Source organism: Eptesicus fuscus, chromosome 13 (genome assembly GCF_027574615.1).
Source record: "Eptesicus fuscus isolate TK198812 chromosome 13, DD_ASM_mEF_20220401, whole genome shotgun sequence".
In the NCBI taxonomy this organism is placed as follows: Eukaryota; Metazoa; Chordata; class Mammalia; order Chiroptera; family Vespertilionidae; genus Eptesicus; species Eptesicus fuscus.
Window position 1 is genome coordinate 82,385,227 of NC_072485.1, and position 27,443 is coordinate 82,412,669.

At 59.2% G+C, this 27,443-nt stretch overlaps 1 protein-coding gene across 1 annotated transcript; it reads right to left on the reverse strand.

Moving 5' to 3' along the window:
- Positions 1-7,214: 7,214 nt before the first annotated feature.
- On the reverse strand, positions 7,215-16,647 carry LOC103302602 (pepsin F-like). Its single transcript, XM_054725422.1, has 9 exons — positions 16,595-16,647; positions 15,326-15,476; positions 14,462-14,579; positions 14,240-14,358; positions 12,414-12,613; positions 10,199-10,315; positions 8,555-8,699; positions 8,368-8,466; positions 7,215-7,415 (listed from the first exon to the last, which is right to left on the reverse strand). Exons 1-9 carry the CDS (start codon positions 16,645-16,647, stop codon positions 7,266-7,268), a joined length of 1,152 nt encoding a protein of 383 aa, XP_054581397.1. The 3' UTR covers positions 7,215-7,265.
- Between the last annotated feature and the right edge of the window lie 10,796 nt (positions 16,648-27,443).

Consider the following 27,443-nt stretch of genomic DNA (forward strand, 5'->3'; position numbering starts at 1 on the left):
TTTGCAAAGGAGAAGGTGGCAAGAGGCTTATGGAATTTCAGCAACCCCATTCCCCCGGTCTCCTCATAGGGCACCAGGGCCATTCCCACTGTGCCAGCTCTGCTCCCTTTAACCTGTTGGGCAAAAGAATCCTGCGTGCTCTGGCCAGAAAGTGCATTCTTTCTTAGGTGGCCCGAATGCTTTTTTTAAGGTCGTTTTATGGATTCAAAAGAATAAACAGAGATGTGGAAAGCTTTTGTCAAAATCCTTTTACATGGTTCTTCCAGTCTCATGGGAAATGAGATGTGGCTCTGAATTCATCCCAAAGTGTGTCTTTGGGCAAAAGCACCCAGAACGGCACAACTCCTGCAGAATGCCCCACACACTTTGCTGTCAGGACTCAGGGGGGCTTGAGGGTGAGCGAGGCGGAGGTGCCAGCACAGGACCTGGGAGAAGGTAGCGCTTTCTACACTGCCCAGGCCACGTGGACTACAGCAGTACCCGCCCAGGTGGGCAGGGTGTTTCTGCTGTTTTGTTTTGGTCTGGCCTCCACCCCGTCAGCCACGGACCTGTGCCTGCACTGAGACTGAATGGTTTGATGGCCCTACTTTTTGGTGGACAGTGGATGCACTCCCAGAGACTGGCAGTTAGACTCTGGCGGCTTCTGAGTCCCTTGCGGGGAGAGCCCGGCCCTAGGTCAAGAACAGACTCAGGTGTCCTCGGCCAGGAGGCCTCCTTGGGCTAGGGGCCGCCACAGTTTGAAGGCTGGCCATGACCCCAATCCTGGCAGGGGTCTCCTCTGGGGTGCTGGCAGGCCTGGGCTAGGGCTGCGGGCGGTTTGGAGGCCGGTCACACCCCCAATCCTGGCGGGGGTCTCCTCTGGGGTGCTGGCAGGCCTGGGCTAATGGCCGCCCTGGTTTGGAGACTGGTCACACCCCGATCCTGGTGGGGATCTCCTCTGGGGCGCTGGCAGGCCTGGGCTAATGGCCGCCCTGGTTTAGAGACTGGTCAAGCCCCCGATCTTGGCGGGGGTCTCCTCTGGGGCGCTGGCAGGCCTGGGCTCTGGCGCCGCAAAGGGAGAGGTTCCTGAACCTGCTTCCCACACACCTAGGCTAGGATACATCTTGTAGGAGGCGGCTTCAATGCCGGGGGTCGGTGACCAGGTCCTCCGGAGCCTCGCTTTCTGGGCTGCAGTCCCACGTCTCCCAGTGCCCCAGCCTCGGATGCGCCCCCGCAGTTGCCCCCACCACCAGCCACCTCAGCGCAGGCCACAGCAGCTGAAGCCAGCCTCTTGGAAGCCAGGCCACCACACCCACCACCTCTAGTAGCTCTCTGCTGCTTGCTCTCTGTGCCCTGTCCACTGGGGTGGGGGAGTGCTCCCAGCCCAGAGGCCCTCCCTCCCTCCGCAGCCTGGCTTGGGAAGCTGGCCTCGTGCTGGGGCTACGATGCCAGCGTCCCCACTCGGCCACTATGGGTGCGACGCGGACCCCACGGAGGCCAACCTGGAGAACTCGGACCCGAGCTCTGAATCCTGCTGCTGCAGATGCCCTTGGTGGTCAATTACCACCTGCTCCTTCCGCCGGCCCCATTGATCCCTCTCAGCACCAGCCATTTAGGCCAGGGTGGCGATTGCCCGGGACCCCCGACAGGGGAGCGGCTGGCTGGGCCCAGCCACGTCCCCCCAGGGTGGCGATCGGCCCCGGGGAGCGCCCGGCTCAGCCAGGCCACGCCCCCCCGGGTGGTGATCAGCCCCGGGGACCCCCGGGGAGCAGCTGGCTCAGCCCGGCCACGCCCCCCCAGGGTGGCGATTGCCCCCGGGACCCCCGGAACTAAGAGGATTGGGCGCCGCCATCTTGGTCTTCTCAACGGCCGGATAGGCCACCCGGAGTCCCGCCCCCAGCCTCTGGCAGGCCCAATCATGGGCATAGCGGGGGTGCGGTCAATTTTCATGTTTCTCTATTATAAGGTAGGATGCAAAATATCAACATTAAATTATTTCCTCTAATCCCCTTTTAATGTGCATGAATTTCGTGCACCGGGTCACTAGTTTAATCATATGTGTTCTGATCGGCTGCCTCCTGTACGCCCCCCACTGGTACCAAGCCCACAACCCAGGCATTAACCAGGTTCTGCCCGGGAGCGGCCACTCCGGGTCCCAGAACCACACGGCAGAGGGCACAGCACCCTTGTCCTGGGGGGGCCGGGCTTTCGCCAGGAGCGCGGGCAGGAGGCGGGTCATTAGTGAGCTGTCCCCTGTGCTCCGGGCGGTGGGGCTGCGCCTCCCGCTTCTCCGGCTCCGGGCCCAGGAGAAACTCCTCCTGTTAATAGCCCTGCTCTCCCCTCAGGCTGCACGCAGCTCAGAGGCTGCTCTTCTGGGAGGGGTGACTCATTGCTGGTAACTCACTCGCCACGTGTCTGATGAGGTCACCGCGAGGGTGCCTGTGGCCTAGATGCCCGGTGCGTCCAGGGTGGAAGGACGACTGGAGAAGTAGCAGTTTACGGGGCTTGGTTACCGTGGGCCTTTGCTATTGCTCTTCCTCATCTGGAATGTTCTTCTCCCAGCGCTCTGCATGGCCGGCTCCTTCTTCATATTCAGCTGTCCTTCTGCACTGCCCCTCCTCGGTGAGGTGTGCCCTGGCCACGCTGGTCCCTGGGCACAGACCTTCACTCATTTGAGGAGCCCCAGAGACACCGAATGCGTGTTCTCCTGTGCTCTGCCTGGGAGCCCTATGGGGTGAGAATGTCCCCAATTTCCAGATGAGCAAACCGAGGCTGGGGGAGTTAAAGTCCCTTGAGGTCATGTGGCCAGTGAGTGCCTGGGAGGTGAACCCCGGTCTGCCCGACAGATTGCCTGGTCTGTCCACGCTGCTGCTTGGGGTGGAGGGCCCGGAGGTGATGCCCAGGAGAGAGCGGGAGCAGGGATGGGAGATTCCGGGTCTCCGATAAGGGAGTCTCGTCCATGAAAACTGTCCATCCTTTTAGGGAACACTTTTTGTTGTTGTTTAAATTGATTTCAGAGAGGAGGGAGAGGGAGAGAGAGATAGAAACATCAATGATGAGAGACAAACACTGATCGGCTGCCTCCTGTATGCCCCCCACTGGTGCCAATCCCACAACCCAGGCATGCGCCCTGACGGGGAATCGAACCATGACCTCCTGGTTTCTCAGTCGGTGCTCAAACTCTGAGCCACTCGGGATGGGCAGACACCTCTGTCCTTTAGAGAATAATGCTTGGCATTTTCCTGATCTTAAAAGCTGTCACTGAAAACATAATAATAAAAACATAAGATGAAAGTAGCAATCGCCCATGTGCTGTCTCCTGGATAGACTGTTGTCATATGTACGTTGGCCTTTTTCTGCCGTACGTGTGACGTTAGCAGTAGTTCATGCTGCTGTGGGACAGACACTGCCCAAAGGTTTTCTATAGGCTAACGCGTGGAATCTTCACCTCAGACCGAGAAGGTGGGACTGGTTTTTCCTGTCATGCTTCAGGTGTAGTACTGGTACAGCCTGATTGAGATTTGTTTCGCACCTCCTAAAAGCCACCATTTCAGGCATGTAGTTTGGTATGATTTAGGGTATTCATGGAGCTGTACGGACATCCCATGATTTAATTTGGGAACATTTTTGGTACCCCAAAAAGCAGTGCCATACACATTAATATCACACCTTCACTTCCAACCCTGCCCTTGCCCCCAACTACAAGAGAAGATTCTCATTTCATTAACTAGAGGCCCGTTGCATGAAGATTAGTGCAGGAATAGGCCTTCCTTCCCCTGGCTTCACTCCTGGCTGCCAGGGAGCCTACAAGTCCTCATCCCGGCTAGACTGCCGATCCTGTAGCTCCCTCGGTTCCCTATCTGTTCCCTCATTGCTGGTGTATGGCCCTGCAGGCCGCTGCATGCCTACATATGCAAATTAATCTACCATAGTTGTTGGGCCAATTTGCATAATCACTTATGATTGGCTGATGGTCATTATGGACGCACAGTCAACATGCATATTTCTCTTTTATTAGTGTAGATTATTTTTTATTGCTGTAAGAACATTTAACATGAGATCTACTCACTTAATATAAATTTTTTTATTCTCACCAGAGGATATTTCTTCCATTGATTTGTAGAGAGAGTGGAAGTGGGGGACGAAGGGAGAGGGAGAGTTGGAGAAGCATTGATGTGAGAGAAACATGGATTGGTTGCCTCCTGCACATGCTGGACGGGGGTCAGCGTTGAACCTGCAACTCAGATACATCCTCCTGACTGGGAATTGAACCTGTGTCCCAACTCTCTAACCACTGAGCCACACTGGGCAGGACTTAATAAAATTTCAAGTGCACAATGGAGTGTTGCTAACTATAGGCACCATGTTACATAACAGACCCCTGGACGTATTCACCTTGCATAACCTGCATTACTGAAATGTACCTGTTGAATAGCAACTCCCCACTCCCCCTTCCCGTAGCCCCTGACAACCACCAGGCCCCGCTCTGCTTCTGTGAGCCTGACGATGTAAGGCGCCGCAGAGCCGTGGGCTCAGACAGGATCCATCCTTCTGGGACTGGCTGACCTCACTCAGCGTGAGCCCCCAGGCCTCAGCCTGCTGCAGCTGGCAGGGCTTTCTTCTCCTTATGACTGAGCAACATCCCATCGCACGTCCGCACCGCGGATTCTTCATCCCTGCGTCGGGTGACGGGCGTTGCCTGTTTCCACGTCTGGCCATTGTGAACAGCGCTGTAAGGGATACGCGGTGCGGCTCTCTTCGAGATCCTGATGTTAATTCTTTGGGATAAAAACCCGGAAGTGGGGTTCCTGGGGTCTTATAGAAATCCTATGTTTAACTTTCGGAGGCATCGCCACATTGTCTCCTCCGGGGCCGCACCACGTGGCGCTCACACTAACCGTGCACGGCTCCACGTCTCACCGCCCCGCGCTGGCGTGTGTGTTCGCCGGGGGCCACTCCCAGGTGTGGAGGGAAAGCTCATTGTCCTTTTCCTTTGCGTTTTCCTGATGATTAATGAGGGAGGAGCTATTCTTACCGCAGAATTACAGAATAGAAAACAGTGTCCCGAGTGAGCTGACCTAAGGTCACAGGACTGGTCACAGGACTGTACTTACTGAGGCCCTACTATGCGCCTGGTACATCCGCGTCAGAGCTGGGACTTGAACCCGGACCAGACAGCCCTGGGCTGTGCTGGAGTGCCCTGGGCGGCCCTGTCTTCCAGGCGCTTCACAAACCTGTAACCTGCTGTTTCGGGTTCTGCCCTTTTCTCCTGATGTCCTAATGGAATAAGGTGACCAGATTTTAGCATTGGTAAAGCGGGACACCATTGACCGGGGGTAAGGGGGGGGTGAGGGGGGTTCTTGATTAAAAATTCGGTCTATATGGAGCAACAAAAATTTTCATAGAACACAAAAATAGTATTGTAATATATTTTTTTAAATTTCAACTAAGTACAATTTACAAATATAATAAATAAAAATTATGTATAGTATTATTTTATTCTTTGGCATATTTCTCATTTGAGTGAATTTTTTTTAGTAGATTGCTGTCGTTGTTTAAAAGGTCATGAATTTGCTGTAACATAAGTCGTAAGTATCACTTTCAAGGCCGGCGCTAGACTTTTTGCCGCCACTATAAAATATAAATAATACGAGTACTGTCAGCTAAATTCAAGAAAATTCATGTATTTATGAAATAAATAAATAAATAAATAAATTACCTAAATTATCTGAATAGCTGATTTGTAATGACATCACTTGTTTAACGAGCTTACTAGCACGCAGTACGATGTGTATCGTCTGAGAGACAGTTACAAAATGTTTTCGTCGTTGCCAATCCCAAAAAATGCCATTGTTCATTAAGTCCAAACAATGGTGGTTGAATTCTAACAACTGATCAACAATGCGAACTTTGATAAGCAGTTCTCGATAATCAGTTCTCAACAGTTATTTGTTATTATGAAAGTTTAACATTATAAAATTAACAATAATAATATAAAACTCATATCCTGGCTAAATAGCCACAGGGCCGCCAAAAACCGTATATTCCCTTCCCGTTCTCCCGCCGTTACCTAGCTTGTCGTGCATTCTTTCCAAAAATCGGGACTTTTTTAAAACGCCGCGGGACGCGGGACAAACTGTTAAAAATCTGTATACTGTCCCGCCAAAAGCGGGACATCTGATCACCTTATAATAGAATGCTCTCAGAGCATTCAACCTGCTTCTAAATCACGGCTGTGATTGGTGGCGGAGTTGGGGGGCAGCCACCAATTCTTCTATCACCCACAGCAGCCATCGCCAACCTACGATCCGGGGCCGCTGCTGGTCCCTGAAGCCGAAAGGCTGGCGACCCCTGAGTCCTACAGCATCTCTCTGCACTTCTGGGGACCACTCAGCCCAGCTCCAGCCAGTGGTTCTGGAGGAAACTGTCAATCACCATCCAGCCCAGGGCCATGTGACCAAGTGGAGCCAATCATAGTGCCCCATGCCCTGCCACATGATTGGTCCAGGGCTGGACACATGACCTGCGGTGGACCAATCAGAGCCCTCCCTGGTCTCTGCTCCTGTCCAAGCCTTGGGGATGTGAAAGGCAGGGATGGGAGTGGCAGAGCCCTTGGCCTGGAGCAGGCTGCCAAGAGAAGGCTGGCAGGAGAGGAATCAAAGGTGACGGAAGGGCAGAGGCCAGAGGGAGGAGAGAGAGTGGGCTGGTGGGTTTTGATTGCTTGGGTGCAGCCACCACGCGCTGTGTGAACCTGCCCTGGTTCCCATCGGGGTCCCGGGGGTCCTGGTTCGGGCCCTTTCCGATTAAGCGGTTGGAGTGCGTCCCCTCCCTGTTGGTCCAGAGGAGACTCCAGAGCCCTGCCTGCCTGGGACTCACATCCCAGACCAAATAGGAACCATTCGTATGAGCGCCATTGAAAATGAGACCGTTTATTAAAAATCAATGTTTTTAAAAATATCAATGTTTTTATAACTTTTTAGAGGGAGAGGAAGGTAGAGAGAGAAACATGGGTGGACTGCCTATTGCATGCCCCCTGCTGGGGATCGAGCCCGCAACCCCCGGGGCATGCAGTCTGCCCAGGAATGGACCCGGTGACCTCTGAGTGTGTGGAAGGAGGCTCAATCACTGAGCCACACCGATGAGCACAAATGAGGTCCTTTCTTTTCCACAGAGAAGAGGGCTTGGCAAAGCCCCAGACGCAGCTGTAGCGGGTCCCCTGGGCGGGGACGCAGGGAGTGTGTGAGTCCTTGGGGCGGGCCAGCGGCCTCCAGGAGCAGAGCCCACGTCTATGCGATCGCAGGAGCCAAGCCGATCCTGTTGTTGGCCCGATCGAAGACGGTGAAATAGAGCCGCAGGAACACGTCCCCCAGGATCCAGCGGCTGGGGCTGTCCCAGAGGATGGTGTTCAAGTTGGTGTAGCAGATGCCCCTCCGCTCCTGCAGGGGACGAAGCACAGCCCTCAGCCGCCCACAGCTTTATGCCGCCTTCCCCTGGGCCAGCCGCTGGGCTGTTCGCTCTGAGAGAATCCCCGCCTGCTCCCCTTCACCCCGCTCCTCCTCCAAGACCGAGCCCAGCGCCTGGGCAGCCTTCCCGGGCCCATGCCCCCTCCTTGGCACTGCCGGCTGGGTGGGGAGGCTGCCCCGGGGCTCCCTGAGTCTTCAGCCTCAGCACACGGCCTACGGGGGGCCCTGGCTAGGTTCCCGGGGTGCCTCCAGGGTTCGGGCTGAGAGATTTTCAGTTGCTCTCTCCGTGGGCTGCCCCACGCCTCCTCGGCACGCCGGGGGGAACCGGCACTTCTTGAGCCTCGACTCTGTGCCAGGCACTGCCGGTCACTGCACCTTTGTTCATGTCAGCGTCTCACCACCCCTCAAAGGGGGCTTGGTCCCCTTTTCACAGACAGGGAACTGGGGCCTACAGGGGGCATTTGCACCCTAGGACTAGGGTGACCATATGATCTGTCACCCAAGTCAGGACACTTGGAGATGGGAGGGAATACAGTTCCTGATTAAGGGGGGGACACGGGGACTGTCCCCAGCCAGCCCCCCTGTCCCTACTCTGCCTGTCTCCGGGTTACTGCCTACGTTCCCTGTCCATCGGTCCGATGCCCGGGGTGAACTGACGCTCTGTGAGGGCGAGGCCATTAGCGCGCCCTCTCCTGGAGCCCGGCCCCGAGCCAGCACAGGGGCCGCTCGGAGTTCTCTGAGGGTGATGGGTGCCCAGACCCCCTTCTATCAAGAGGCTGTGCTGTGGGAGGTGCCCTCCCAGCCAGGGCTGCTGGGCAGCATCTGCAATGGCACGGTCTGGCCTCCAGGGGGCCTCAACTAGACAAGGCCCATCAGGTCCCTCCAGTCCCAGATCTGAGAGCAGCCCCCAGGATGGGCCCCTCACCCTCCGGATGTAGGCGCTGGCTGGCACTGGGTACGCGACGCCATTGATGGTGAAGACGATGTCAGGCAGGCTGTGGATGGCCTCACAGCTGACGACGTACTGTCAGAGAGAGAGGGAGAGGGAGGATGGTCCAGCGGGTTCTTCTGTGTGTGGGGAGCCCGGGGTCACCCTGGGCGTGACCCCTCACCTCGCCTGTGCTGGTGGTCTGGGCGCTGATGTTCCTCAGAATGTTGAGGATGGGGTTGGTTGGGCCAATCACCAGCGAGGTCCCGGTATCCATAATGGCCTGGCAGCTGCCGGGACAGGCCACGACCTTGCCGTCCATGGAGATGCTGAGGGACAGAGCAGGCGCCAGGGTCACTCGTGGCCTCTCCCACCGCGGCCCCTCCCTGCCGCCTGGGAACAGCCTGCAGCTCCCGCCGGCCTCTGTGTCCCTGTGTTCCCCCACACTGACCTTCCTGGGCCTCCTCTCAGGTCTGGAATGCATTGTGTTCTTTGTGCCCCAGGGCCTTTGCACGTGCTGTCACCCTTCCTAGACCCACCCCTGCCCCTTTGGCTGGCTGATCTCCCCTGTCCTCCAGGGTCCAGATCAATCATTCCTTTTTCAGGGAAGTGTTCCCCAGGTTAGATCAGGCCCCTCTCCTCCCCCAGACTAGACCGGCAGAGCCTTCCTGGTTTCCAGGGTGCATCGGGGTGGGAACCCCGATCGCTGCGATGCGGTCGCTCAGGTGTATCTGCCCTCGTAGTCGGAGAGTAATCTGTGCCCTCTGCCCCTCCTGCGCCCGTGCCCAGCGCACAGCGCATGCTCGACGGTGTTTGCCGAGGGAATGACAGGGCGCGTGAAGGAATGAGGTCAACTGGAGACACGACCTGCTGTCCGACCAGTTAGGAAGGCCACACGGTGAAGACGGAGGTTCCCGGGACGCAGGGGCTCGGAGAGGTGGGAGGGAGTGTTGTTACCCCCCTGCCTCGCCCTCTCTCCCCAGAGCCCTCGCCAGGCGACGCCTGAGCCGGCCCATTGGGCGGGACGTGGGCCCCGAAGCACAGTTCAAGCTTCTGTCTGACTGTCTTACACGCCCCCCCCCCTCAGCGATCGCCCCCGGTTCTCAGCCACCCGGGTCCCCGCTTCCCGGTGCTCTGGGTCACATCCCCTGCCCCTTGGCACCCAGGCCGGGTGGGTGGGGTTCCCTCTGTGTGATTTGCTGTCAGGCCCTAGGATGGCGTTTCTTTTGGCCGGGAGGGTTCTTTTCAGGCCAGTGGTCGGCAAACTGCGGCTCGTGAGCCACATGCGGCTCTTTGGCCCCTTAAGTTAATAGCAATGTACCTACCTATATAGATTATGTTTAAAAAATTTGGCTCTCAAAAGAAATTTCAGTCGTTGTCCTGTTGATATTTGGCTCTGTTGACCAATGAGTTTGCTGACCACTGCCTTCGGTGCAGCGGCCTCCCGCTTGCCCAACTCCCCTGTTTTCACCTGGCGCCCCGTGTGCTGGGAACCCCTCCGGTCTGGCAACCAGGGATGTCCCTGTTCGGACAATGGAATTCTCCTTGACCCCTTCTCACTGCGCTTGCCCCGGTCTGGGGGTGCAGCCCTCCCACACTGCCCCAGCCCCCACCCTGAGGACTGGGCCTCGGGCCTGTCCCTCCTCCTGGTTCTCCGTGACGCGGGCCGATCCCGTTTCTCTGGTCAGGACCCTGGTCAGGGCGGTTATGAACCCTTGTTGGTGAGCGTGCCTGTGCGTGTCTCTGTCTGTCTGAGTCTGTGTGTCTGTGTGTGCAGGTGTGGCTGTCACTTGTGTGGCTCTCAGCGGGGGGTGGTAGGGGAGCTTACCTGTCCACAGTGACCTGCCAGTAGCCCTGCTCGCTCACCGGCACCCACTGGAGCTCACCCCGGTAGTAGGAGGGGTCCACGCCGCCGAACATCACCACACTGCCGTTCTTCTTGTTGCTGGGGGTCGGGGGAGGGTCTCTTGTGAGGGGAGGATGGTGGGTGGCGTTCCTCCAGCTCAGTGACCGGGGGGTGCGCTGACCAGCGGCCACCCAGTCACACAGCCCAGGACCTCGCGGAGCAGGCAGTACTGGGACCCCACTGCTCCGATGGGAACTGGGCAGGAGGGCTGAGCACAGCCCGAGGTCGGCCCCCTGGCTACTGAGGTGCAAAGCCAAGGTTTGATCTTGAGATTCTGGCTGGGCTTTGGGTACCCACCTCTCTGAGGCCGGCCAGGTCCCCCCTGCAGCCCCAGCGCTCGAGGCGAGGCCGGAAGCTCTATGCGGAGGGGCCCGGGCAGGCGCTCAGGCTCCCCCAGGCTGGCTCACAGGCCTGTGTCATGCCGCCCACGGCGCCCACACTCACTGGGGCCCCACGGCCCGCTGCCCCGTCCTGAAATCCCTCGTAGTTTTTGAACGAGGCCCCACATTTTCACTTTGCACCGGTTCCTGCAATGCAGGCACTGGACCTGGGCTCAGGGGAAACCGTGGCTGAGGGGAAGGAAACACCCCTGCCCGCCTCTCCCCCCGGCTGCGTCAATCGATCAGCACATCCCGTGGCCTTTCCCTTCCCCCTGTGTCCTGACTCCTCCACGGCTCCCCCTTTCCCAGCCTCCCTGGTCCGAGCTCCTGCTCTCTCTCTCCAAAGAGGCTGAGCAGCCTCGTCCCTGGCCTCCCTGCCTCCTCTCTGGTCCGTCATTGTCCAGCCAGCGCCTGGGGGCAGCTTTCAGACACGTAAGTGGGATCATGTGTTCTCCCTGCCTAGGCCCCTGCCAGAGGCCTCCACTCCCACCGAAAACAAAGCCCTGGGCGGCCTTGCCCCTGCCTGCCCCTCCCACTCCACGCCCTCCCGCGAACTGCCCCTCCCACCGTCTCTCCCTGCTCCAGCCACACTGCCCTGCTGGTCCTCTGTTGGGCCTGGGCCTCCTCTCCCCCATCACCAGGCCTCGTTCAGAGAGGTCCTCGCACTGCCCGTCTGAAGCCACGCGCTCATCTCTGTGGTTCTGTCACCACGCTTACCGCTTTCCCAGAACCAGTCACCACCTGGCATGTGTTACCTTTGCCCTTTATTTATTTACTTGCTTCTTGTCTGCCTTTCCTCCCTCTCACCTGTCTGCGTCACGTGCACAGAGCAGTACCCAGCGCATAGTAGGTGCTCAATGGATATTTGTTAAACGGCTCACCTCCTTGACTCGGGCCCAACACCCCAGAGGCTGCAGAGCCTGGAGCTCAGGCCCCCACAGAGCCCACAGCCTCACCCACACTCTGCGTCATACACACCGTCTGCCCGCCGGGTCCCCCTCCGGCCTGTGCTGCTCCCTCCACCCGCTCCAGACCCTCAGCCCGTCAGGGAGGGTAGCTTTTCCAGTGCCGGCCCAGTGACTGGAGACCTGCTGAAGGCCTGACCACCCGCCAGAGGGGACGGCCCCGCGGCCGAGTTTGAGTCCCGCCACTACCAGTGTGGTCTGGGCAATTTTGTACAAGCTCCTCTCTGAGCCTCAGTTCCTCAGTTTCCCCGTCCATCCAAGGAGGGACTAGAAGTACAGGGTCGGTAAAGTTTATAAAATGCTAGATTATGCTTTAGCTGTTTTGGCTCAGTGAATAGAGCATCTGCCTTCGGACTGAAGGGTCCTGGATTCGACCCCTGGCCCTGGCCGGGGCGCATGTAAGAGGCAACCAATCAATGTGTCTCCCCTCCCTTCCACTCTCTCCAAAAATGAATGGGGGAAAATCCTCGGGTGAGGATTAACAAAAAGTAAAATAAAGTAAAAATGCTAGATTGTCAATATTTTGGGCTCCGCTGGCTGCGCGATCTCTATCGCAACTGCTCGACGCTGCCATTGTAGCGCAGAAGCAGCCGCAGACAGGATGTGACTGAAGGAGCAGGGCTGTGTTCCAATAAAACTTTATTCATAAAAGCATGTGGCGGGCCACATGTGGCCGGGGACACTATTTGCTGACCCCTGGACTAGACTGCCCTCAGGAAACACGGGGCCGGGTCGTCTACCGTTTCTCAGGCGCCTGAAGGCATCGGGGAGGGGCTTGCCCAGCAGGCTTACCTGCTCAGGTAGAAGGCGAAGAGGTTCTCAGATATGAGGCCTTGGTTCCACATGCTGTCGAAGACCGGGGTGGTGCCTCTGAGGGCGAGGGCGGGGTAGGCCAGGCCCAGGATGCCGTCGAAGGCCGCGTATTCCAAGGACTTGCTGGACTCCGTCTTGCTCAGGCCAAATGCCTGGGATTTGCACACAAGGTCCCCGATCTGTGGGAGGAGGGTGGTGTCATGTGACCGTTTGGGAAGCTGAGCTGGGCCTGGGGATTGGGGGGTACAGGGGGTGATGCCACCAGCACCCCAGGCATCAGCTGAGGTGCGGCTGCGCTGGAGGTGCCGGAGCAGCACGCACCGTGCATTGCCGAGGAGTCCAACTGACGCCCGCCCTCCTGCTAGCAGCACCCCAGGCAGTAAAACACCCCCATCCCCTTACACGGCGGGCCGACTGGGGAGCGGGCCAAGCGGCCCCCCTTGCAGGCCCCAATGAGCAGAGAGCGGGAGCGTGTTGTTTTTGGCGTTCCCGGGACCTGGTGGCAGAAACCGAGTGAATTCGCTGCGGTTCCCTGTGGGTCTGCCCCCCAGGTGTACACAGGGCCGCCGAGTTCTCGTGAAAAGACTGCCTGGGTCCTCCCCGCTTTGCTGAGTGGATAGAGTGTCAGCCTGCGGACTGAAGGGTCCCGGGTTCGATTCCTGTCATGGGTTGTGGGCTGGATCCCAGTAGGGGGCGTGCAGGAGGCAGCCGATCAATGATTCTCTCTCATCATGGATGTTTCTCTCTCTCCTCTCCCTTCCTCTTTGCAATCAAGAAAAAAAAAAGCTTCCTGGGAAATGTGTGTGCACGTGTGTGCCGGTATGTGTGTATTTGTGTGTGTATATGTGTGTATACATGTGTATGTATGTGGGTATGTGTGCATGTTTGTAGGTATATGTGTGCATATGTGTGTGTGTGAGGCTCTTTGGGCAGGAAGCCCAGTTTTTCTAAGATTCTCAAAGGCCCCCAAAGTAAGACCTTTTACTCAGGGCCGTCCTGCACCCCTGGCCCTGCTTCCCCTCCCCTGGTGTCTGGAGCCCTCGGTGGCCCCGGACACTCCAGGTCCATTCTCCCCTCTCCTGGAAAATCCCCCACAGCTGTCCAGCCCTGACTCGCACCCCAGCTGTGCTGCTCCAGGTGTGGGCCTTGGGCAGGCCCTCCCCCTCTCCCTGCGGTCCCTCCTCTGCATGCAGGTAGCAGTAACGCCTGCCCCGTGGGGTTGTTGCAGGATCAGACACATTATTACCATGGACGTGCCCAGCACAGAGACTGGCACAATCTGGGAATATAAAAATGGGTTTCCTGCCCGGCTGGCGTGGCTCAGTGGCTGAGCGTCGACCTATGAACCAGGAGGTCACGGTTCAATTCCAGTCAAGGGCACATGCCAGGCCTGTGGGCTCCATCCCCAGTAGGGCCTGCAGCAGGCAGCCAGTCAATGAATCTCTCACATCATTGATGTTTCTGTCTCTCTCTCTCCCTCTCCCTTCCTCTCAGAAATTAATGAAAATATATATTTAAAAATTAAACTAAAACGGGTTTGCCCTCACCTCTCCCTGCTATCAGCAAAACCAGCCTGGAGCTCACCACGGGCAAGAGCTGCAAATGCCCGCCTCCCGTGCCATGACCGCTTGCTGGGTTGGCCACTTGGGGGCTTGTCTGCAGGGCGCTGTCTCCCCTAGGCAGACGGCCAGCCCCATAAGGGACTCTGGGGGAGACGGTGCGTCCAGCTGACCCTGCATCTGGTGCCCTGAGCAGTGAGCAGAGGTCGCCAGGCCCCGCCCTGCCGCAGCCCCGCACCCACTCACCCGCACGTCATCGTAGCCCAGCACCCCGATCATAGTGGCGGACGTGTACAGAAGCCAGATTAGCCGGTCCGTGCTCTGGAAGGTGGACGACCCCAGTGGGTTGAAGGCTTTGTGTGTCACTGCGGATAGAGAGCCAGTGTCCATCAGCTGCCAGAGCTGGGGCAGGGGGTGGGGGCGGGGCCGGGGTCGGAGGCGGGGGCCGCGAGGGGCGCGGGCACTCACCACAGGCGGGACTGGAGCAGTGGATGGAGGGCACCCACAAGTCAGCCGAGCCCGTGTCAAAGATGACCCTGAACTCCTGAGGGGGCGTTCCAATGCTGATGGTGCCAACGTAGTACATCTGCCGGGCGGGGGAGGGCGGTTAGGCCAGGCCGGGCTGCCTGGTCACCCCTGATCCCCGAGGGGCCTGCCTGGATCAGGGCGTCCCTGTCTCCTGGGATCCCTTTCCCACCACCCCACCGCACAGCCATTTGGAAGTTTCCCACGTTCCCCTGCCGCTCTACATCCTCGCAGCCTTCACGGCCCAGCTGGCCTGCTCCCTCCTCCAGGAAGCCCTCCCAGGTCACCCAGGCCACTGTCTCCCAACTCAACGCCGGTGATGTCACTATCACAGGCGGCCTTTTATTTGGCGTTTATCTTCTTGCAGAAAGGCCAGACCCTCTGTTCTCCGCAGCCACAGCCACACTGCTGGTGTTTTATGGCCTCCCCACTGCAGGGGCTCAGGGACTCTTTGCTGGGGTCGTTCTCGGGGCGTCCTCTGCCTGGGGTGTCAAACTGGAGTCCCCGGGGAGGCAGTGGTGCGTCTTGTTCAGAAGGAACAGAATCTGCCCAACAGGCACCTGGTCCGCAGGGCCCAGCGACGTGTCCTTGGCCCAAGACGGATGTCTGCCTGCCGCCTGACCATGGCTGGACTCGGTCACCACAGACCCAGAGCCGAGGGGGAGTGCCTTCTCCCCGGGGAGGGACCCCTGCTCCCCGGCTCTGCTGCCTGCAGGAGCCCCGCCCCCTCCTGGTCCCAGCCCTGGGAGAACCCCAGTGCTCAGCCAGCTCCTAGGGAAGGCTGCGGGCTGCGCCCCGCACACTCACGTCCAGGTAGTTCCTCATGGGGTGCACAGTGACGCCCTCCCCGCTCAGGAACCTGTAGGCGTGGCTGTAGGGGTGCCGCTGGAGGTAGTCTGTCAGCAGGTCCTTCTCCCGCAGGCTCTCCCGCATGGACTTGATCTTGGTCAGAGGGATGCTTCCCGGGAAAGACAACCAATCAGACAGAGCTCCCCACCCCGCGGTTCAGTGTGGCCGCCACGCCTGGCGTTGGAGCCGCACCGCGTCTTCCCCGAGGATGTTCCCGGCCATCTTATGGGGGCAGCCGCCCAGCTAACGCAGGCAAAGGCCGGGCAATGGGCCCTGGTCTGAGCGCGGGGCCTGTTGCAGCCCCGGGGAAGCCACAGGCCCGTGCGCAGCCTCCGTTTCCCCATCGTAAAGAAGTGGGGTGAGGACAGGCCTCCCGCGGGGTGTCTGGGGCTCTGAGGGAGAGGATGGACAGAAGGCCCCTGACCGAGGGACCTTGACCCTGAGCCAGTGCTGTCGCCATTGTCATCGGACCTGCTCCCTCTCCAAGAGCCCTGGAGGGAGCAGAGTGGGGATCACCCACTTTTCCAGGAGGAACCTGAAAGGCAGGGGGTTCCCGACCTGGCTGTGGCCACCTGCTCATTAAGGCAAAACTGGGCCCCGGGGGACCCCTCCTGGCCCTTCTCCAGGGTCAAGCAGAGGGGAGGCTGGAGGTGGGCGAGGGAGCCCGGAGATGGGGAAGAAAATGTCCCCTGACGGGAGCACCCACACAGCTGCTCAGGTGGTGCCCTGAGCAGTCCCGGGGGCCCCATCCACACAGGGGCAGCCTGGCGGTGTGCAGCCCCCAGACCTGTCCCCGGACCCCTGGCCCCACAGTGCACGTGGCTAGCTACTCATCAATGCATGGAGATGTGGCCCTGGCCAGTGTGGCTCTGTGGATAGAGCGTCCACCTGCGGACCGAAGGGTCCTGGGTTCGAGTCCGGTCAAGGGCACCTACCTTGGTTGCAGGCTCCTCCCGGCCTGGGCCCTGGTCAGGGCTCGTGCAGGAGACAACCAATCCATGTGTTTCTCTCACATCGATGTTTCTCTCTGTCTCTCCCCTTCCCTTCCACTCTCCCTAAAAATCAATGGGAAAGTATCCTCGGGTGAGGATTAAAAAATACAAAAATACAGGGAGACGCGGACTTTAGGACCGGGAATGGTGGCGTTCCCTTGTCCACCCCTGAGCGGTGGAAGGAAGGACAAGGGGACAATGAGAGAGGCCGGGAGAGAGCTGTCCCCATACTCACGTGACCAGGCACTCGGAGAGGGCCACCAGGCTGAGGAACCCGATCCACCTCATCGTGCGTTCTTCCCTGGGTGGCGTCCTCCGGAAGGCTCGGGTTTGGAGCGTGCGGGGATGGGCCAGCGCTGCCGATATATACGCTCTGACCTGGGCTCGTGATCCGCTGGGAGGGCTGCTGACGGCCCCGATAAAACACTACAAGCCTCCCGATAAGATCGATATTCCCATCAGCACTGAAAACCTCCTGATAAGATCTTTATTCCCATCAGCGTTCTGGATTGGGGGCCGGGGCGGGGGGAAGACTTAGAAAAAGTTCAGAATACCGAGATCTCTATCGTAATGTCTTCCTTGGGGCATGGCTGGGGGACAAACCCAAACCACATGATCTCCCAACGAGTGGGGAGATGGGTGCTCACTTGGAGGTAAAGCACGCTGATCCTATCTAATAAAGAGGGAATATGCTAATTGACCATCACTGTGTCACAAAGTGACTGCACCCACAGCTGAGGCCAAGTTCCCATAAGGAGCCTTAACTAGCAATCAGCTGGGATCTGAGTTTACCCCCTCCCCTGCCCCGGTGGTGCTTAACAGGGGAATTCAGGCCCTGTCGCCCACCAGGCAGGGCTTGACAGGGGGTCTCAGGCCATGTCCCCCACCGGCAGGGCTTGAAAGGGGACCTCAAGGTTCGCTTCCTGTCCTGGTGCTGGGCTAGGGGACCTCAGGCTGCTCCCCCCACCTGAGCACCAGGCCTGGGTACCTCAGGCCTCGCCCCGCGCACCACCCTCCAGCACCAGGCCATGGTACCTGAGGCTGGGCCTCCCTGCCTGGCTGGGCTTGACAGGGGACCTCAGGCCATGCCCCAAACCCAGCAGAGCTTGACAGGGGACCTCAAGGTGAACCCCCAGTGCTGGGTCGGGGAACTCAGGCCACACCCCTGCACAGTGGAGCTTGACAGGGGACCTCAGGCCATGCCCACACCCCCCCCACCCGTCCTGGCGCCCGACCATGGGACCTGAGGCTATGCCCCCTGCCAGGCAAGGCTTGAGCAGGGTGGGACTGGCCTAGTCTGGATCTAGACCAATGCAGCGGGAAGGGCGGCCAGGTCTGGGTCTCATGCAATTTTGAGGTGCATGTGGAGTGACGGGGACTTGACTCTGGGTCCCCTGGTGAGCCCCAGACTCTGACAGGAGGAAGGTTTTCATATTCATTTTACTAATTTTCTTTCATCTCTGACACTTCTATTATAGAAAAAGGGCAAATAGCAATATTAAATTATTTCCTCTAATTAATCCCCTTTTAATGTGCACGAATTTCATGCACCGGGTCACTAGGCATGTCATAAAAGTAAGTGCTCGGGGCCATGCTTGACGTTCTTGGTCTCATGTCCTCCTGTGGCCACCCCGTGAGCTGCGCGTTGCTGTCCGCATGGGGGTGGAGCGTGCTGGGAGGAATGGGGGTCACCTGGCAGAGAGAAGATGGTGGGGAGCCCATGGACGTCGGAGTGGATTTAAGTGATGGGACGGACAGTACAAATCGGGGTGCGTGCGATCCAACCTACTTCAGAAACCTGGGCTAGAGCAGCGTGACCATCGTGCGACCTTCCTGCTGGAGGAGAGCGGTGCCCGCGTGCAGAGGGCTCCCTGCACCGCCCCGCAGTCCTGAGGGCCCCGCAGGCTGGGCTGGGCTGGGCTGGGCGCCGGCCGTCAGAAGGCGCCGTGGTTCTCGCCTCCAGGGAGCTGGCAGGCCAGGCCAGGGCTCGTGAGCCCAAGCCCAGAGCAAAGGGGAAGGAACGGCAGGGCTGGGCGGGCCGCGTGGGCTCGGGGCAGCACAGGCCCATCCCACGGGCAGCCGGCTCAGCGCGGACAGCGAGGGGGTCGGCCGGTCGGCCACGCTTTTGGGGGAGTCTCAAGTCTGGATGTTGAAGTGGACTCCACTCTCCCCAGATTTTAAATGTCAGCAACTAATTTAAAAATTTTCCCCAAATCCACAGCTGTGGGCTGGAGCAGCTGGCAGGCGGCGCAGCTCTGCTGTCCGGGCAGAGGTGGGCGGAGGGGCCGGGGGTGGCACTCAGGACCGAGTGGCGAAGAGTCAGAAGGCAGCCCCTTCCTCCCGCGGGTGAAAGAACAGCCCCAGCGTCAGACACACCTGGCCGGATGCTGCCCCTCGCGAGCCCCTGAGGGGACCCCCGGCAGGGCCCAGGCCTTGGAGCGAGTCTGTCTGCCCGAGCAGACCAGGAAGGACTCCCCCCTTTTAAAGGGTCTCAGCCGTCCGGCCCAGAGCTCCGGCTCAGCCTGAGAAGAGGCGGCCCAGCGCCTGCCATCCCTCCGGCCGGGCCAGGACCGGGCAGCCTGTGGTCCCTCCCAGGCCTCCAGGCCTCGGGGCCCCCGGGAGAGCGTCCAGGTCTGTGCCCAGCACGGAGGCTGGCCTCGCCCCAGGCTGAGTGGCAGGTGGGCTGGGGGCTCTGTGCCCGCCCCCTCCCCATGGCACATGAGAAGTCAGTTTGTGGATTTGACCCCCATGGAGGGGATGCGACCCACCTGGGTATAACGCAGATGGAAAGCGGAGTGAATGGGCCGGATCTCGAGGGCATATTGATTTGTTTTTCAAAAGGGGACAGTCCTGGCCGGTGTGTTCAGTGGTTAGAGTGTCAGCCTGAGCACCAAAGGGTCGAGGGTTCTATTCCCGGTCAAGGACACGTACCTCAGTTGTGCCCGGTTCTGGGGGGCAAGCGGGTGGGAGTCTAAGGCATTCCTTTGGGTTGGATTCCAGGGGCCCGTGTTCCTAACTGTGAGGCGGAAGGCTTGCCAACGACCTGTATTCCTGCGCTGGGACACATGGCTGCTGAGTGACGACATGGGCCTCTGGATAAACAAATCAGAAATGAAAACCACAGCCTCCCGTGGAGGGCACACTGAAACCACCGGCCTCCTGGGACGTAGCGCGCAGAGCAAAGGGCACTTTGCAGGCTTTCAGATGCTCTGTTCACAGTCAGGTGTTTTCTCGGGACAAACACACACACAAACCACAGACAAGGGCACGCGGGACATCTGACCCCGCCCCGCGGCCCGTGTTGGTGGCGCTGCCCCAGTGACTCCGACGCCAGGACAGTGTGTTGCAGCTCCCGCGGGCCAGTCAGGGCGGGACTGCCGCTCCGAAGCAGGATGTTCAGGGAAGAGATGCAGGTGTCAAACCCAAGGATTCCCCCGCATCTTAGGCCTGAATTGGAACTGTCTGTGCTCACTCTTTTTGTCCTAAAAATATCTCCTCCCAGCAGCCCAGGACTCCCAGGGAGCAGGCGAGGCCGGGCTCGGGGCCTCCTCACGTTTCTGCCAGGGGCGCAGGGGTTTGGGAAGCGGCGGGGTTCCGGGCCCCGGGCCACAGCAGGAGCCGCATCTCCAAGGCCAGAGGACCGCGGCCGGCCTGGGCTCGGGGACGCACGGAGCTGATGGAGTGGCTGGTGGCGGGGCGCATGGAAGAACGCCCTCAGTTACATGCGGAGGGCGCGGCTGCCTTGGGAGACCCCGTCCTGCACCCCTAGGGAAGCGGGGGCAGGGCCCAGACCATCAGCGGGCGCTGAGCCCAGGCGGGCAGCCGAAGGAGGTTCGTCGTGAATGGCTGAGCGGCCTCCCCGGGCCCCGCCGCCCACGCCCAGCACCTGTCCGGTGGCCGCCGGGGAGGCTGTGCCTCTTGGAGCCATGCGGTGGGAAACGCGTGGCTCCACCGAGAGGCAGTCCGACGGCACGGCTCCGTCTGTCCTGGCCTGGCGGCCCGTTTCCGGGAACCGCACCGCTCAGCCGGGCCAGCCCCTCTCTTCTCAGGGCGCGTACCCTGATGCCCACACCCCGCGGCACTCCGGCAACAGGCACGTGCTGATCCGACATAAAAGAGAGGTGTGATTGTGACTCCTGCACAGCGACGGCTGTGGTGTTGGCTGTTGTTGTTTTGTAATCTGACCATCAGGAAAAGGGGTCCGTGCTCCCGAAATGATGGCGTTAGTCAGGTTCTGCGCTTTTTGGGGGGTTTGCACATTTGCACGTTCTTGTGGCGCCGGTTGAAAATCGCTGACACAGATAAAGGCTCAAGGAAGCAGTGGTTTAAAAGCATTCCTTGAGACATTCTTCAGGTCAAACAGCCCCACCCCCTCCACCTTTCAAACAAGCAAAGGCCATAAAAAAGGGGGGGGAGGCCGTTACTTATTATAAATCTTAAGAAACAGCAACCATTTCAACACATGTGTCCATTTTCTAGATCCTGATTTGAATGAATAAGCTGTTCAAAGGCATTTTGTGAGAGAGGCAGGAAGATTTCAGCAGGGGCTAGATCTTAGGTGAGATTGGAGTTGTTAATTTTGTTTGAGGTGAAAGAGCACTGTGGGCGTATACACAGGGCCCCCCAAAAATGTATGCACGCGTTACCAGCCGGTAGCTCCGTTGTGAAAATGAAATGCACTTTAATAAACACTGCCTTTATCGTTATTCAAAGCGTGAGCGTACATCTTGGGGGGCACCTGTGTATTCTGTGAAGTGATGCCCTCTGCTTATACTATGACAGCAAACACGAGTACAGGGGGAAGGCCTGTAAGTGAGGGTCTAGAGGAAACAGGTTTGCATCGCTGCTGGGCATCGAACGGTGTCCCCCCTCCGAGTCATAAGTTGGAGCCTCACTCCCCATAGGATGCCACATGGCCATGGGTCCTGGGAGGTGACTCCGTTGGGGTGAGGTCACGAGGGTGCCTGCCCCTGCCCCTGCCCCCCCGACCCCCCACGATGTGAGACACAGCTGACGCCCAGCTTGGCCTACAGCAGCAGGGATCCAGGCCTCCGGCCCCCCCAGCCTGGTGGAGAGAATGATTGTCCGTTTAATGCTAAATGACGAAACAAAGCCTCGTGATTCTGTTTGAAAGCTGTTATGTTTGAAGGGACAAGAGGCTTAAACACTGTCATTTGGAGCTTCTGTCTGTATCGATGCCCCGAGGGGCCCAAGCGGAGTGGCCGAGGCGGCCTCCAGGGCCAGTCCGCGAGCCTCACCTGCCCCTTTCCCGCTCCTCCTGAACCGCACCCGCCACCCCCAGGGCTGCGCCGAGGTCCAGCTGGAGAAGTGGGGAGCCACGTCAGGGCCTGGAGCTGGGAGGAATGAGGAAACGCTGAGGGAAGTCGCTGCCTCTGCTTTGCCGCAGGGGAAGGCACAGGCCTGGTAGCAGCCGCTGCAGTGAGCCGCGGGTACTTGGAAGGGAAGGGGGGTGCAGAGCCGAGTAACAGAGAAGGGGGAAGGCCAGGCCCCAGGCCGGGGTGGGGAAGAGGCCTGGGCAGGATGGGGCTCGGTGCCCCGGGCCACTGCGCCTCTGGCCCCCTGTGCTGGGGCCCCCTGTGCTGGGCATGGAGGGGGTGGGCAGGTCACTGAGCATTTAAAACCGTGCCTCATTGCTCTCGCCTTCCTGCAGGCCCGGGACTGGAGCCCTGGTGTTAGCATCCACGCCGTTAGCAGAGGCGATCCCTCAGCCCAGCTCAAGGTTCATGGTTTTGTTTTGTTTTTAATAAATGTTTTTATTGATTTGAGAGAGGAAGAGAGAGAGAGAGAGAGAGAGAGAGAGAGAGAGAGAGAGACATCAGTGATGAGAGAGTCATCAGCTGGCTGCTTCCTGCACGCCCCGGGCATGTGCCCTGACCAGGAATCGGACCGTGACCTCCTGGTCCGCAGGTCGACGCTGATCCACTGGCCACCACGCCGGGCCCAGCGCGGGTTTCTATTGGAGAGCCCCCTCCAGTTGGTAGCCCCTCCGGATGACGACCCTGTCGAGCCCACCGACTCACGTGGCAGCTGTCCACGGGGCAGGCCCAGGGCTCCCCCTCATGATGGCAGTTCCCCGGCACCTGTCTGCCACCCCATCCCGCTCCTGGGCGGCAGCGCCAGGCGGTCAGGGCCCAGCCACCGGGTGTGTGGCCGTCACTGACACTCAGTGTGGAACAAGTCCAGTCTGCTGACCTGGAGACAGGCTGAGCGCCGACCTATGAACCAGGAGTCACGGGTCAATCCCCGATCAGGGCACATGCAGGAGGCCGCCGATCAATGATTCTCTCTCATCATTGAGGTTTCTGTCTGTTTCTCCCTCTCTGAAATAAATGAATGAATGAATGAATGAATGAATGAATGAATGAATGATTTCATGGACAGAGAGAGCGAGCGGGCCGGGCACCATGGGGAAGGCTGGGCATCACCTGGGTCCCAGCTAACGGCAGGTTGAGGTCCGGCCTCTGGGTCAGGCGCTCCTGCTGATGCCCGTGGCCACCTGTTGGCAAGGAGAGAGGAACCAGGTTCTGCCCGGGAGCGGCCACTCCGGGTCCCAGGACCACACGGCAGAGGGCACAGCACCCTGGTCCTGGGGGGGCCGGGCTTTCGCCAGGAGCGGGGCAGGAGGCGGGTCATTAGTGAGCTGTCCCCTGTGCTCCGGGCGGTGGGGCTGCGCCTCCAGCTTCTCCGGCTCCGGGCCCAGGAGAAACTCCTCCTGTTAATAGCCCTGCTCTCCCCTCAGGCTGCACGCAGCTCGGAGGCTGCTCTTCTGCACTGCCCCTCCTCGGTGAGGTGTGCCCTGGCCACGCTGGTCCCCGGGCACAGACCTTCACTCATTTGAGGAGCCCCAGAGACACCGAATGCGTGTTCCCATGTGCTCTGCCTCGGAGCCCTATGGGGTGAGAATGTCCCCAATTTCCAGATGAGCAAACCGAGGCTGGGGGAGTTAAAGTCCCTTGAGGTCATGTGGCCAGTGAGTGCCTGGGGGGTGAACCCAGGTCTGCCCGACAGATTGCCTGGTCTGTCCACGCTGCTGCTTGGGGTGGAGGGCCCAGAGGTGATGCCCAGGAGAGAGCGGGAGCAGAGATGGGAGATGCCGGGGTCACCGATAAGGGGGTCTCGTCCATGAAAACTGTCCATCCTTTTAGGGACCACTTTTTGTTGTTGTTTAAATTGATTTCAGAGAGGAAGGGAGAGGGAGAGAGAGAAACACCAATGATGAGAGAGAATCACTGATGGGCTGCCTCCTGCACGGCCCCTCACCGGGGATCCAGCTGGCAACCCAGGCATGTGGCCTTGACCGGAATCGAACGTGGGACCCTGCAGTCCACAGGCGGACGCTCTACCCACTGAGCTGAAGCACCAGGGCTCGTGAACACTTGTTGAGGGTGCTCTCAGCCACGTCCCCAGGTGCTTCTCTAAGAGGGGAGCCTGGCGGCCTGAACAGCATGCAGACTGTGCCCGGAACACAGGTGTCAGGGAAGGGGAAGGTGCCCGAGTCTAGTCGGTGCCCATTGCTGAGCTCTGCCCCTAGCCTGCAGCCACCTGGAGGCGCAGATTTTCTGCCGGAAGGGGCGGAACTTCCGCCTGTAGGTAAGTGGGTGCCATGACTTGACTACTGAGCTCGCGGCTGTGAGCAGAGCGGGTGAGACCCCCTAGGACTGGCCCTGGCTCTGGCCTGGCCTTGGGAGGGGCACCCTTGCCACCTGCGGGGGACAGAGGACACTGGCATGTCCCCTGTGGTCAGGGGGCTGTGGCTATGAAGGGGACCCCATGGTTTCTGATCCCCAGGCCCCACTTTCTTTTGTCTGGAACTAAATAGCCCGAAGTCTCGGGGCGGGACGCACGCACTCTCTGGCCTACAGGAGGAGGCTTAGTGGAGACTGAACTTGAGTTAAAGAAATACAGGACCGTGACCTTGAGGGCGTACAGCACAGCACTTAGGAACCCGGAGCCTGGCCACTTACTAGCTGTGTGACCCTGGGCAGTGGCTTTCTCTCTCTGTGCCTCAGGTCCCGTCGTCAGATGGAGAGTGACAGGACCGGATGCGTTAGTGTGTGGAGGGTCCTTAGACGCGTGCGAAGTGCTGTGTGTGTCTTGCATAAAATCAGCCATGGCCCGGCCGGCATTGCTCAGTGGTTGAGTGTCAACCCGTGAACCAGGAGGTCATGGTTTGATTCCCGATCAGGGCACATGCCCAGGTTCTCGGCTCCATCCCCAGTGTGGGGCGTGCAGGAGGCAACCGGTCAATGATTCTCTCTCATCATTGATGTTTCTATCTCTCTCTCCCTTCCTCTCTGAAATCAATAAAAATATATTAAAAAATCAATCATGTATTTGGACTCGATTTTATACCTGTTATACCTGGGGAGCCTGTCTGGGATGTGGGGGTTACGAGGGAGCTGCCTCTTAATGTAATGACATATTTCGAGGGACCATCTGCTTGAGTCTCTGGCCTTGCAGATGGAAATCGAGACCCAGAGAGAAAGGACTTGGGGAAGGTCGCCCCAGACCAAGGTCATTTAGAGACAGAGCGGACCTGGGGCTCAGGGAGCTGTGTGAGCTTTGCCACGCGGCTGTCTGGCTGTGGGGTGAGCAGGCTGCTGGGGGGCTCCAGGCCTGCGCAGGAGAAGCAGCGGCTGCCTTCCCGCTGGCCTGGGCCACCTGGGGAGGGGGGGCTGTCCTCTTCTCCTGACATCCAGGGGCGCCAGCGGGGCGGAGATGGGTGTGACTTCCTGGGACCCTGTGGTCATCGAGGCTGGGCGCGTGAGGAAGGCTCCCAGTTCCTGGGAGGAGGGATGGGAGATGCCGGGGTAACCGATAAGGGGGTCTGAGCACCCCATCAGCAGTCACAGCGCTCCCCGCGTCTTGCTCTTAAAACACTTGCGTCTGTATGAGGAGGGGGTCAGGGGAGGTGGGGGGGGGGGATTTGGGTGCTGTGGGCGCCGCTGGGGCAGAATGCACTCCTGCTTCCCCTACATTTAGGGCGCCTGGGCCTCTCAGGCTCGAAGCAGCTTTCCCCGAAGCCTTTGTGGGGGGGGGGGGTTCCCTGACAGATGCCGGAGACAGCAGAGGGCTGCGGAGCACTGCGTGTTCTGTGGCCACCTTCTCCCGCTTCCGTGGGCTCTCGCTTCTCATGGCGCCTGGAGGACCTTTGCCGGATCTAATGCAATCGCACGGGGGACCCCAGCCAATGGCGGGGAGCGTGAGAGCCCAGCGCCCTGGCCTGGGGTCCGGCACTTCTGAGGTTCATTTCTAGCGCCCCAGAGTTCTTTGTGGGAGCAGGGGGGCTGCCCTCCACAGGGCTTGGATGAAACCACGCCCTGCTGGGCCTCCTCCCTCCTCCCTCCCGCTTCCCCTGCTCCCTCCCTCTTGTTTCTGGAGCCACTTGGAAATAAGTCACTGGCACGCGAGAATGCAGCTCTGGGGCGACTCCCGGGAAGCCTGGCCTAAGACGCCCCCGCTTCAGGCACCCGACCAGGTCAGGCTCCCCTCCCGGGGGCTCCCGGAGTGTCCCTGCCACGCGCTTTGTCCGGGCCTCATTGCCAAAGCCCCGTGGACACAGGCTCCGGAGGGCGGGCCTCCCCGGTCATAAGCCCGTGGAAGCAGAGAGCTCTCTGCCCACCCGTGAAGACAAGGGAGACACAGGGCGGGCGTTAGGTGACAGGCTCAGCGGCTAGAGCCAAAGCCTGAATGACGGAGGTGAAAGAAAACACAATTTCATTTCTCTCTCGTTCAAGCTCTGACGGCCGACCTCCAGATTTGTTTTAAGTGGGAGAAAAAAAGTCACGTTTTATCTTGTTTAAGTTATGATTCTTGAGGCTTTTTGTAACGTGCACCCAAACTTAAACCTCATATACCATGTACTTAATATAGTCCAGCTTTATTGTTATTTTGTTGAGTTTCGAACATACATTTCGAATTTCTTTCCTTTATCATTTAATTAAATGTATGCATAAACCACACGCACATGTACTCTTGTATAAATACAAAATTGTGATTATAAACATGCTTTCTTATAGTTTTTGTGGGGTGTTTTTTGCTTGATTTCCTCACTTATTAACAGCCTAGTGTACGTCTTTTCATATAATCTTACCCAGGGCTGTATCTAGGGGCCAAGAAAGGCTGACCGGCAGGGCGGGGAATAAATCCCAGGCATGAGAATAAATGGTGGCATTGTCAACACGTCCCCTCCCGCACCCTCCCCCACCAGGTTTGCCACGACTGTGGAGTTTGCTTTGGCACATGGCCTGTGGCAGAGGGGATGTGTGTCACTTCCAGGTGGGGGTCTTTTTTTTTAAATCTTCACCCAAGGATTTTTTCCCCTTGATTTTTTTAGGGCGAGTGGAAGGGAGGGATGGGGGGCGGGAGGAGAGAAACATAGATGTGAGGGAAAGGCATCCATCAGTTGCCCCTTCTGAACCTGAAACCTAGGTATGTGCCCTGACCGGATGGAGCCGCAACCCTTTGGTGTACAGGGCGACGCTCAACCACCGGAGCCGCCGGGCCGGCCGGTGGAAGGAAGCCTGAAGGACCAGAGTCCATCCCGCCCGCCCCTGCATCAGCTCCTCCCTCAGTGACAGGAGCAGGGCTGCTGCCAGCCTGGGCGGAGGTGAACGGGAAAGGAACCTTCGCGGTGGGAACACGGGCGTTCGGGGCTGTGCGTCTTCCTGCTGTGCGCAGCTCGGCGTGTGTTCACTGACCGGAGGGCCCGGCGGCGTGTGCCATGGCCTCCTCCTGCCCTCAGCGATCAAGCCGTCAGACCCACCCGCCCCCGGTGCGCGTCCCCGCCTCCCTGCCATCTCCGGGCCCTGTGGCCTCTTAAAGCCAGTGGGTACGGTGGGAGGATGACCGACGTCTCTCGCTGCCTTCCCGCTTCCCTTCTCCAGCTCGGCCAGCTGGGACGCAGGCGTGATGACCGGGGCGGCGCAGCCACAGTCGCCCGAGATGAAGGCGGAGCAACCACAAAGCGCTCGGCTCCCCCTCCCTGCGGAGCCTCCCGGACTGACAGGCACTGATGTTCCGCGGGGGACACTTAGTTCTGCCGTCGCTCCAGTCTAGAGGCC

What these genes read in the sequence shown, in the direction of transcription:
- LOC103302602 (XM_054725422.1), bottom strand. Translation starts at nt 16,647, where the DNA reads ATGAGGTGGATCGGGTTCCTCAGCCTGGTGGCCCTCTCCGAGTGCCTG. An exon ending in TGGGCTACGATGACGTGCGG is followed by an intron (nt 12,614 to 14,239) that starts GTGAGTGGGTGC and finishes CTCCTCCCACAG; the next exon opens with ATCGGGGACCTTGTGTGCAA. An exon ending in CCAGCGCCTACATCCGGAGG is followed by an intron (nt 7,416 to 8,367) that starts GTGAGGGGCCCA and finishes CGTCCCCTGCAG; the next exon opens with GAGCGGAGGGGCATCTGCTA.